Here is a 12,670-nt window from a genome sequence, read left to right as displayed (position 1 = left end):
TGATAAATAATTCAGAGGCTAAACCAGCCCCCTTCCTGTGTGATTCATGCTCATGGTTAATTCCTCTCAGGTGCAGTACTAGGCTTAGATCCATGTAAACACACTGCCCTCTGGAGGCAGCAGCTCTTTCAGGCATTGGAAAAAGTAGCCATCCCTGGAGGACTTGCATTTGCATCAAGGAGCCTGGCAAATCTTGTAAAAATCTCTACATAAGAAATATTAATGGGGCTCATTCTTGGATTTTTAAGTAGGCATTTTTGAACATTCACTTGTAGTTCTCAAGCTTTCCTCCCTCTTGTTTCCAAATAAATCCACAATTTAAGGAAATAATTTTTAAAAAAGTAACCATATTTGTTGCCATCCACATACACTCCTTTTTATTGGACAATTAACAAGAAAAAAATCATTTGGCACAAGAATGCCAATTTATTATTATTTTTGGACACAAACACAAAAATATCCCTGCAAGCAAAAAAAAAAATTACATCGAAAAACTGAAACAATCAACATTCTGTCAAAACACCAGGCTATGACACCCCTTCCCCTCCCTTAACAGTTTAGAAAGTACCTCGTATTGCTAGACATACATCCAAATCCAAATTTAATAAAATACCATTTGAAACATTACAAGTCTAACAATATAGAAAACAAAATTACATCATTAGTCAAAAGAACAAATGCAAACATTTTACAATGAAGTTTCAGCCGTTAGACATAGAAAGATCATGAAAATGTCAATAGCAAGGGATAAGAAAATCTTTAAGTGATAACAAGTTCTCTCCTTAAATTTCACAAGGAAAAAATCTTGTAGTTGAAACAGTATTGATACAATGCCCTTGGACTCTACTTTCTTAAAATGAAAGTAGAGTTACTGCCTTGCTATTGAGCAAGAAAATCGAGAACATTCACAAAGGTTGTTGGGGAAGGAGCAGAGAGGGGGTAACTTGCCAAACAGCATCTGAACCAGGACATCTTTCCCAGAGGCAGGGAAGGAGAAGGCTGTTGTGCTAGGTACTAGACCAGCCTGACATCTGTGCCTAGAATGTGATCAGAGGATACAAACTGTGCAAAACATGTTTGCCTGTAAATCACAACCTTTGGGAGCAGCTACAGGCACAATATTATCATGTAGTACTTACAGTAAGAATAAATGTTCTGCCTGCCCAGACACCTGGTTGGGGCAAGCTAGCCAGTCCATTTTACAGATTGTTCAGAGTTCAGCTCTTAACCAAACAGAAATCCTAATTGGTTTCACAGTGGGGTCTCACCACTGTTCTTTGTAAATGTTCTTGTGCCTCATCCCCAAATTAACTTTGCTACATTTCAGTCTTTCACACACCACATAACAGTACCTAATAGGCTTTATTTAAAAACAGAAAAGACCCCAAATATCCTATAAACTACTGCTACAGAATGCACACCTCCCATTGATTGACACATGCATAATGATTCAGTTCATTCCAAGGGGTTATATAGTCAAAACTGTCAAACTGCAAATTAATTCTACTTCAGACCTGCTTGTATTAGTATTGCTGCAATTCTGATTTTGCAATGATTACTTCTTAAAGATATATACCCCATGGCAATGTTTCCCCCCCCAATAATTATAGTTATTAATACACTTGCATTTTACTTTCCTCCAAAAGTAACAGCATTGCACTGATAGGAATTGTTCCTATAAAGTTAGGCCCCATTACCCCCTCTCCCCCCCCATCCCCACACTGGTTAAAGAAACCATTTTGTGCAGGTGCACCTGAGGTCCTTCCTAGAATCAATCCAGTCTGAAGTCACAGCTTCACTGTTCTCTGCCTGTGGCCCACAACGAGTGCACGTTGTCAGAGACAAAAGCAGAAACTTCTTGCCTGATAACTACCTCCAAGTGACCTCACCTGGCCAGACAGACACCCAGCAGGTAGATCCCTCTGGTCCTCCTCATCCAAGGGTCTATTTTCTCTTCCAGGTGCCTTGTGTCTCTTCCTCCAAGGCTGGAGGACAGAGCTGCTGATGGTTTATTCTCTGTGCTCTCCCTGAACAAATGTGAATAAAAGCAGCCATCTTGCTGAAGCGGCAACTAGCCTCTCACTGACATATCCTGATTTTTATTATCCAAGTGAGGTATTTTTTTAAAAAAGAAAAATGAAATCTGTGCACTGTGCCTCAGGGGCAGAGCTCGCTCTTCAGTCCCAATGCTTACAGTGTAAAACAAAGTCTCAAGTCTTTGCCTTGAATACAGGTTATAAAACTTCCTGTTGAGAAGTGTCGGCACACCCAGCGGTGATGCCGAAAAGAGACAGCAGATGGCAATGTAAACTTGGATGTGTGTACAAACTTGCTTAAACGACTGGAGAAAAACATCATCTGACATTGCTGAACTTTTAAAAAGGCCAGTTTAGTACACGTGGTTCAGAACTGCTATTGTGCTAACAGCAGCTACCACTGCAGGAGCCACTGAGATTCTGAGAAACAGGGTCCGTCCACGCTCAGGTAGACACGGGACTGATGAGTTTACAGTGTAACTGATGCTTACTTGATCTCAATTTCCTTTGTTTTAACATGAAAGGAAGTCACCCTCTAAGTCGGTGGAATATAAAAGCTGGTAAAGGAAATATCAAGCCTGTCATAACACATTTTAGCCTAAAAAACCAATTGTGGTGGGAGAAAAAAGTGAAAACTGAGAACAATCTAGGCTGGCATACAGTAGCTATAACATACAACTTTATAAAACATGCACTGTATGTAACTGTGGGAGCATCCTAAATTGCCAAGGAGAAGTTCAAAATGCTGGTACAGGTACACGTCTCTAGGTTGCTAGCACCACACAACATACTGACTGTACAAATCAGCAAAAGCCTTTCCTAAGGGCAACAATCACATTCACACTTATTTTTAAAAAATCAGACAGACAGAAAGGACACCAATAGTGAATACAAAACAAGTAAAAATAACCTTTATAAAGGCATGAAAATGTGTCTTTTCTGACTGGTTTCAGAAATTTCCAGATTGTGAAGTCATAAGAAATATTAGATAAATTCATGCACAACCCTTGGCCAGAAAACTACATTTTAGGGGTAGGGGGTGGTGGTGGGAGGGGGAGCCTTTAAAAAAAAGTTTATTGCCAAAGTTAACCATCTACAAGAAAAATTTAAAAAATCATTTACTTTTATCAAACCACACAGCAGCATAAAATGGGCACTTTGTAAAACTTGGAAAAATACCTAAAAGCTAATTTTTCTTTTTTTTTCTTTCCTTTTCTTTTTTTTTTTTAAAGAAGGGGAAAACATGAGTACTTTTACTGTCCCATGGCAGTGTTATCTGTAATTATTCCAGGCATCCCTCTCTGGTTCTATGACGCATTCAAAGGTTTACCCAATGGGACCTGCCTGTGAGTCTGCAGTCGCAAACAGTGCAATCACTCTGCTGCTCGTGCCTGCACCAGCACACTTTTGCAGAGATCAAAAAGATAAAACTAGTAAAAATGACAAACTGCAATACCTTCCAAAATTAATGCTTCATAAAGGCATTTACAATAGTAAAGTAAAAAAATCTCTGTTAAAAAGTCTATGGCCCCACACAATACACAGCTACGTTGAAGTAAGATGATGGGTGGTCTGCCCCTCTCAGTCATGCACACCTGCTTGATGAACGCAAAGAAAAAGATTTACTTCATCCCATCAAACTGGAGGATTGAGGCAATAACCACCACTAGCAAAATATTCAATAGAAACCTCTTATGTCAATTTCTTTAAAAATTTCAGGATGACCAGTCTTTTTTATGCTTTGAGGTAAAAATTCAGTCCAATGCATCAGAAAAGACAGTCTACAAATTTCTATTACTAAAAAAAAAAAACAACCCAAACAACCCCAAACAAAAAAACAACAAGAAAAAAAAGAAATGGCTCAATTCTGTTGGTGCATCAGACACTACTGACTGTTCAGAACTGCTGGTAGAAGACTGAAGTCAACTCGGCCCTATCTAATAGAAGCAGTAGGATTTCAAAACATATCAAGACCACGTGGTAAACAGGCCACAAGGTGTGCCAAATCCACTCAGTCTTCACAAAGGATCTCAGGCAAAATACATTGTGTGCTGGGTATCATGGTGGATCTGCACAGCCTTGGCCAGGGCCTGGGGATCCCGGCCATTGCTCTGTCCTGACACGTGACTTCCCTCGGCACTGTGAAGGAAAAAACAAGGAAGAACCAGGTGCAACCAAAAAATGCTATGAAGTAGTAGAGGAATTCAATTTCCCCAGGCATGTGGCCCAACAACAAGAAGTCAGTGCTCACAGACAGACTTTTAGAGCAGAATGTGCACTATTCAGCTGCGGGCATCTGACTTGAGGCAGGGCCCAGAAACAGCCTCATTTAGAGATGGAAGGAAAGGCTGAATGTGCTCTGCTCCTCACAGAGTAACTCAACAACCAGTCCAGATGTTCTGCTTGGTTCAGATGAGTACTCTCAGGCAGGATGTTTTTGGCACAACTCCCCACACACACTAGCACACATTTACAGAACTAAAGCTGCACATACAGATTAGGGGCTCAAGGCTGCTTAGAGTCAAGTCTAAGGGACATTTTTTATGCTACCTACTACGGACAAAACTGGCTACACCTTTGGAGACTCATTAAAATGCTTCTGAAAAACCACACTGTCTTTCTTTACTTTAAAAATGTCCTCTGAGCAGTCTGTTGCTACTTTTTTCCCTTCTCCTAGGATAGGTTTATGTTTGCTGCTTCACAGACTGTAGAAGTATAAACTAGTAGTCTGGTTTCAGGAATTAATTTCTCTTGGTGTAATGCAAAATTCTCAATGAGGTCGTGCCACTTTATATGGTATTTGGGATTAAGAGTCTAGAAGAAGGTTTAAATAATATAAAAAGGCTAAAACAATTAATTTTTGAATAATATATGCTTCCACAAAACCAAGAAGATAATTTATTGCCTGAGAGACTCTTACCTGTCATGATCCTTATCCACGAGGTGGTACCTTGCCCTAAATGCTACCAACCGGGCATAGTAGGCTGGGGCTGGAATGGAGACTGAGCGAGTACATCTTACGTAGGTGTGACAGAGCTGGTAAGTAAGAAGCTGGAGTTCGTCTGCAGTAAAGCAGTTGTCATCCCATAAGACCTGATAATGCGATGGGCGGCTGGTTCCCTGGGGTGGAATGGGGGGGGGAGGAAGAGGGAGAGAGGGAAAGGGAAAGAGAAAGAGAGACAGACAGAGAGACAGAGAGCGAGAAAGAGAGAGATAGTTAGTTTTAAGATGAACTTGGAACTGAAACTGGCTGGGCCATCACTAGAGAGTTCAGAGCTGCTTAAATTTCTCCTTAAGCTCAGAAATAATATTCTAAGATTCCAAAGCTCAGATGATGATAGTTCCAGGACAGTGACTCCCAAAATGATCAACGGGGGTACTGTGTCACTACTTAATAAGTATACAATGTATTTTACTTTGATTTTTATTTAATTCCAACAAAACATGCAAGGTGAACTTAGCATAATAAACATACCTTCTACAGATGGAATAAATAGGTCTTTTGTGTATGTATGTGTATGTATGTATATTTTTTAAATATAAAGCAGTGCTGTCAGAATCACAGAATTTCAGAGTTGGAAAGGATCTCAGAGGTCATTAAGTCCACCATGTAACTGAACAATTGATTACTTAACCTTTGTCTGAAGATCTTTAGTGAAGGGAGCCCATCTCACTTTTGGATAGCTCCGTTAGGGTGTTTTTCTTTACATCAAACCCAAATCTGCCTTTCTGTAGTCCACTGCCTTCTGGGGCTAAGCAAATTAAGACCAATTCCTTTTCCACAGGACTTCCCTTTAAATACTTGAATATAGCTATCATATCCTCCCAAAAAGTCTTCTCCAGGCCTTTCCCTATCTTGGTCACTATCCTCTGGGCTCACTCTAGCTTGTCAACGTTCTTCCAAAAATGTGGTGCCCAGCATTTAACAAAATACTCCATTGCTATTTGACAAGCACCTGACCTGCTATAACAGAAGACGCAACATTTGTACAATCTCTAATATGACTGCAGCCTAAGACCATATTAGCTCTTTTGGCTATCAATTGAATCATACATAACTTGCAGTCCACTAAAATTCTGAGATCTTTTCCAAACTGTTATCAAGTTGTGCCTCCCCTTTCTTGTGCATTTGGTTTTTTGAACCCATTAATTACAATTAAATTTCACTTTATTAGATATAGCCCAACGTTCTAGTTTGTTGAGATCCTTTGATCTTTTTGAATCCAGACTGTCATCCAATGTCTTAGCTATTCTTCTACCTTCATAACATCTGTGAACCTGCTAAGTGTGTTATCTATGCCTATATCCATATCACCAATAAAAATGTCAAACAACAAAAGGTCAAGTACAGATTATTGGGGGCATTCTCTAGACACAGCACTCCAAGCTGATAGTGAGTTCCAAATCCACCCAACTCTACTATTGCCTATCTCATATTTCTCTATTTTTAAAAAATAAGAATAAACGTGGAAGCTTTGTCAAATGATTTGCTAAAATCTCAATAAATTGTATCTGTGCCATTTTGATGCTATACTAGTTTACTAGCATTTCTATAAGAAACTGTAAAGTTAGCCTGATAAGACCTATTCTTTTTTAAAAAGTTGTATTGATGCATTTAGTTTTTATATCATAATCTTTTCTACAAGTATCCTTCACCCTAGCAAAATTTAATTCTCCCTTGTTACAAAAGAAAAACAGTAAAGTAAAGCAAAACAAAACAATCCATGAAATACTATGCTTTGATAATTCCATACCTATCTGCTGAGAGGATGAAGGTATATTATCTCTATACTAGAACTAATTCAATAACATTCAGTAAACAATAAACATTTATTAAGTGACTCCTACGTGCTAGATACTGTGCTAAAACCTTAGGACATAAAAAGAGGCAAGACAGTCCCTACCCTCAAGGAACTTATAATCAAATGGAACCATTTTCAGTTGTTCAGAGTTTAGTTTCCTTTTAGTGATCTTTTCATTTATGTTGCTGTAGTCACTGTGTACGTTATTCTTTTGGTTCTGTTTATTTCAGTTTATATCAATTCACACCAGATTTCCCATGTTTCTCTTCTTATTCTATCATCACTGATTAATTATATGAAAGGTTTTAAGTTTTATATAATCAAAACTATTTATTTTGTCTTTTATGATCACCTTTGGCACAGTGGATAAGGAGCCAGAAGACGTGGGTTCAAGTTCTACTTCTGACCCATACTGGCTGGCTGTATGATCCTTCTGCCTAATTGCCACCCCCTATAACAATCACCTCTATGCTTTAAGACCTCTTACCTTAAACATACCTGTTGAAGATATCTTTCTTTTCCCTAATTTTATGATGTGACCTTTTATACTCGTGTTGTATATACATTAGGAACTTATTGTGGCATACGGTACAAGCTAAAGGTCTAATTCCTGCCAGACTGATTTCCCAATTTTCCCAGCAGTTCTTATTGAACAGGGGAGCCTTCCATGAGTTTAAGTTCTTGGGTCTATCACATACTTTTGTTTGCTTCTTTTATCTGTTCCACTGATTTACTTTGTTTTTAACCAGTACCAAACAGTTTTGATGGTTTTTTTGAACTGGACCTGTGGTTTCATTTCGATGAGTGTCATTTAAACTAGTAAATAAGTTCTACCAGTGCAGGTTGGCACTTACTCTTCACCTTACAGAGAGCTGCCTGAGAGACTGAGTTGCCTGCCCAAGATTATAAGGCCATAATATTTCAGTGGCAGGACTAGAACTCAGGTCTTTCTGACTCCCAAATTTTGATGATTATTCTTTATAATAGAGTTTGAGGTCTGGTATTGGTTTGTCCACTTTTCTTTCTTTCATCGCCTCCCTGGGGAATCTAGGCCTTTTGTAATTTCTTCCTCCAAATGAGTTTTGACTAGTTCCATACAGTATCCCAGTTGATATTTTGATTGGTATACAATTAAAATTTCAGAAACTTTTATCATTTTTACTATAGACACAGCCCAGGAAGACTTGGGTTTAAGGTTTCCTCTGACAACATCCTGGGCTGTGTGATTCTGGGCAAACAACGAAGCTCCTCTGAGCTTGAGGTAACCCTCTAGGACCATAGTTTGCAGGAAGGGTGAGGAGCTGCACTGGTAGAGCAGCTTTCTCACCAGGAAGTTCTCTATGCCAGTGAGATGACAGGTATTATACCTGTCCCTGACCTCGGTGTGCCTTGGCAGGTTAACTCCTAGATATTTTGTGAAATGACCAATTCTGGATGAAGCCTCTCCAAATTGAGCTCTTGTCTTGGCATCACAAACTGCCTATTGCATATTTCTAACTGGATGTCCCACAGGCCTATTAAACTTGAAGTGTTTGAAAAAGACCTCATTGTCTTTTCACTCAAATTTATCCCACTTCTAAACTTCCCTACTTCTATTGAGGGTACCACCATCCTTCTAATCTTTCAGATTAAAAACCTAGGAATCATCCTAGAGTCTTCATTTTCTTTTCTCCTCCATATACATCTAATTGTTAGTCAAGTCTTGTTAATTTTACCTCTACATCTCTCCAATCTATTCCCTTATCCATATTCAGCCACCATCATGCCAGTTAGGGCCTCATTACATCTCCCTGTGAACAATTACAATGTCCTCCTCTTTGGTTTCCCTGCCTCTCCTCTCCAATCCACATTCCACACAGCAGCCCAAATGACATTCCTAAAGCATAGATTTAACTATGCTGGTGCCCTGCTCAATCAACAGTGGATCCCTATTACCATTAGGATTTAATTAGAACTCTTCCATGTGTCATTTAAAGCCCTTTACCACCTAGCTCCCATCTGCTTTTCCAGCCTTATCAAACTGCTCCCCACTCATTCGCTCTGCTTCAGCCACATGGGCCTTCTTGCTGCTCCTCACATATGACAGTCTGTCTCCCATCTGAGTTTTGCACAGGTTATCCCCCATGTCAGGAATGCACTCCTGCCTTACCTCCACTTCTTAAGACTCCCTAGCTTCCTTCAAAACTCAAATCAAATGGCACATCTTACATGAGGTCTTTTCTGATTCACCCAGCTGCTAGTGACTCGTCTCCCAAAATTACCCTGTGTTTATTTTACATATATAGTACTGTTTTATGTATATGTGATCTCCTCTGATCAAAAATGATCTCACTAATTTCACTTTTGACTCTGTATCTTCAGTGTCTAGCACATGAAAGTCTGTAGGCTGATGGAATGACTGCTGGCTTCATTTTCTAGATATTCATTACTTATCCTTTTAATAATACCTTCTTGAAATCTGCCAGGAGTTCAAGTTAAGCTCCCTTTTTTGGCCTATATTTTGCAGCCTGCACTTTTTCTTTTATTGAAAAACCAGGACATTTTCCCTGCCTGTAGCACCGTTCTTGTTTTCCATGTACTTTCAGAAATCATGGATGATATTTTGGCAATCAAAAACAATTATAATGAATAAAAAATGAATTAATTTACAAGTATTACTGAATTTATAGTAGTCTTTTCTCAATCAACAGAGTGACTTATATTCAATTTTTGGATGTTAAAATGGGACTTCCATATTTAAGGCTGGGAACCAGATATAGATACATCTATATATCTCTATGTAATGGAAACTGTTGAACTAGTAAATGCCTATCAAGTCATAAGTCTTGACCTACTTCCAAATTACCTGAATTCCTGCGTGACTACAGAGGTAGAAATCAAATTCAGATGGATGTGTGATAGTGCTGTCCACAGTAGTACCTGCTGGTACATTACCACTTTTCCCCACCTATTTAGAAAAGAAAACACACAGGCATACAAAAAGATATAATGAGCCATATAAAGCAGAATTCTATGTTTGATAAGTTAACTGCTCAAGTGAGGTGTCTGAGGCAGCTTGCCTATAAATTTCTTCTAGCCCAACCATTTAATTTTCAATCATATTCCAATAGCAGTCCAGACCAGGGTTTCTTGACAGGGTCTAAATAAGGGACTACTCTCCCTATAGCACCTAGCTCTTGATCACAGTCATTTGTAATACAGGCTGCAATATTTTTGTGAAAGAGGAAAAAAAACTGCACTGACTGGGTTCTAAAATAGAGAAGCTTCCCTCCTAAGTCAATTTTATTGTTTACTTAGGAGACATAAAATAACAACTTTCACTAAAAATATTAAGTTAGAAATATTTTAATTAAGTTAATAACAGAAAAAGTAATAGGGCCACATATATGTCATCCCAAGCTAGATAAGGTTACTTTACTTATATGCATAGTGTATTATGACAGACAAAGCCTTGGACAGCAAGTGAAGAGACCTGGAGTTCAGTCTCCGCTGCACCACTTGAGCTGTGGCTTTGCAAACTTATTCAACCACTCTGGGTTTCTGTTTCCTTATCTGTAAAATGATCTCTCAGGACTTTATCTAAGTGAAAAGCCCAATAAGCACAAATATTGGGAGAGACAGAGTTAGGGATAAACAACTGGCAAACAAATCAAATGCTATAACTGACTCTTCCTATTTTCACTATTTCATGTGTCAGTAGATTTCAACTACATTTGAGAAAGCCTATTTAGTACACTTAGCACAATATACAGAAGTTATTCAAATTGGACCCTGAAGGTAGGTGTTATTAGCTGTGACTATATTTTTTCCTTCTGGAAACTCATACAGCTTCTGCAATAGTAATGCTGTATTTTGAGCAAAAATCTAACTTCCAATGAATTCTTGTACAGATGTGGACACCTGGCTGGAGCCATAGGAGCTGAAATGTAATTGAAGTATAGTGCTACCATGATTATTCCATAGTAATGTTGTCTGAGGTGTGAGGGAGGCCGAGAGATAAGGAAGGCCTGGAGAGTTGTAATGATCCCAGGAGCTTGGTGAAGAAAATTCTGAATTCCACTGGGATTTGGATGGGCTAATTAACCCACGTCCCAAAGCCTTATGGACAAGCAGATAACAAAGATAAAGAAATCTTAAAAACTGGAGCAGCTACAGAGAACTGAAAAGGATGATATATGATCTAAGCAGAGGCAAAACCTGTTCAGGGAATTTCTACTAATAAAGAGGCAACCACATGGATTTTAAAATAATTTGCAGGAATAGAAGCAGAGGTTTGTGTCTGTGGACCTAAGGCCCAAACAGAAATGTGTTGTTTCTTCAATGACTAAAGGAGTAAAAAGAATCAGTGCTGCCTTACAATATGGTTGTAAAATAAGCATGAACTAACAAGGAAGGACAGGGACACAAAGGACTGAGCTATAGGAGGAGCCACTCTACCTGGGGCAGGAGAAAGGGGAGGCCTGGAAGAGACAGTCAAGCTGAAAGCCAAGATCAAGCAAGCTGAGAACCTAAGACCATACAACTAATAACTTACCTCCATCTGTTTACATTGGATGTGGTGGCAGGGAAGGAGGCCACAGGAGAAAGGAAAGGGTAAAGGCCATGAATCCTAGAAGTAAGGCCTCTGACTCAGCCCTCTCTTACTTCCCACCCTCAACCTACCCAAAAGACAGCAGCGGAAAGTTACAGAAGCAAGCCACGATGAGAACTTAGAAGCATTCTGTGTGGACTTTTTGTCTTGTCACACTGCTGTCCCAAATGTTTGTGGCTACCAATCAGAAAATCTCTATAAATCTACAGCTGTTATTCCCCCGATACAAATCTCCAACCTGGTGAACTGGGCCAATCAAAATGTGAGATGAATTAAGTGAGTGTTTCAAGTTATTTACTTACCCTGCTTGAGCAATGAAAAGTAAGATTTAGATTTTCATAAATGCTATGTGTTTACATGCACAATATTCTCATATTCACTCATCTACCCAGGATAGAATAACAAGAAAAATAAAATTCCAAGGGTAACAAGAGTTAAATGGAATTTTGCTAGACAACACCCCTATTACAACATGCCACACAGTATTCCCTCTAATTCCTTACCCTTTCTGTTTTGTCTGCACAGAAGAGTCGAGTGTGATGCCTTTTCTGTACAACAATGTATGTTATACCTGGTCGGTAATCTTCTTCCAAGCTAATACATGCCTTCCGAATTGCTATTAATTCTGGCCAAGCTACCTAGAAGTTAGAAAGTTAGTTATGTTTAGATGATAATCCTCATTTCTTTACTTAGGTGTGATTTAAATGGGGGTTAAATTTCCCACACAAGTGAAGAGTAGGGGGAAGGAGGGAAGAGGATGACAGGCAGGGAAAAGCATCAGAACTCTCTCCCAGAATGGGCCACCTTCCAAATTCCAATAGTAAAAACTGAAGGGCACCTGCTTCATTTGTCCCTCAGAGACCCCTCCACGGTAGTAGATGATTCGAGTGGGCTTGAAGCGCGTAGATTTGTAGAACTGGATGAGAAGTTCTCGAACCATATTAGTCAAGTCCTGGATCACCTCCTGGCTGTAGAGGAGCTCCTGAGAGGTCTCTTGGCGAGAAGTCTGTACTCGCACTGTAGCACAGTAACGGCTGGGGTGTCCATCCATGCTACCAACCACGGCAGCAATGGAGGGCTTCTTTCCATCGCCAGCAGGAGGGTGAGTAACATCTGCTCCCAGAAAAATGACAGGCTGCTGGAACACCGAGGGCCTGTTCAAATTTAAAGAGACATTTCATTCATTTACACATGAAAGATAAAGATTATACTTGGCAAGTTACTGAAGCAACTGAACCACC

At 39.4% G+C, this 12,670-nt stretch overlaps 1 protein-coding gene across 2 annotated transcripts in view; it reads right to left on the bottom strand.

The window, feature by feature from the left end:
• Positions 1–350: 350 nt before the first annotated feature.
• LOC110206367 (argonaute RISC component 4) overlaps positions 351–12,670 on the bottom strand; it is a 44,710-nt gene continuing 32,390 nt past the window's right edge. For both annotated transcript variants that reach the window (XM_020983689.2, XM_020983690.2), the window contains 5 exons: positions 12,268–12,583; positions 11,933–12,067; positions 9,684–9,785; positions 4,957–5,156; positions 351–4,175 (listed from right to left, as the gene is read on the bottom strand). In XM_020983689.2, coding sequence (XP_020839348.1) covers positions 4,067–4,175; positions 4,957–5,156; positions 9,684–9,785; positions 11,933–12,067; positions 12,268–12,583 — 862 coding nt within the window. In that variant the 3' untranslated portion in view covers positions 351–4,066. The remainder of the gene's footprint in view (positions 4,176–4,956; positions 5,157–9,683; positions 9,786–11,932; positions 12,068–12,267; positions 12,584–12,670) is intronic.

Source organism: Phascolarctos cinereus, unplaced genomic scaffold (assembly GCF_003287225.1).
Source record: "Phascolarctos cinereus isolate Bilbo 61053 unplaced genomic scaffold, phaCin_HiC Scaffold_726;HRSCAF=1367, whole genome shotgun sequence".
NCBI lineage: Eukaryota > Metazoa > Chordata > Mammalia > Diprotodontia > Phascolarctidae > Phascolarctos > Phascolarctos cinereus.
The sequence above is the reverse complement of the archived record's forward strand: the minus strand, read 5'-3'. Positions and strand labels throughout refer to the sequence as shown.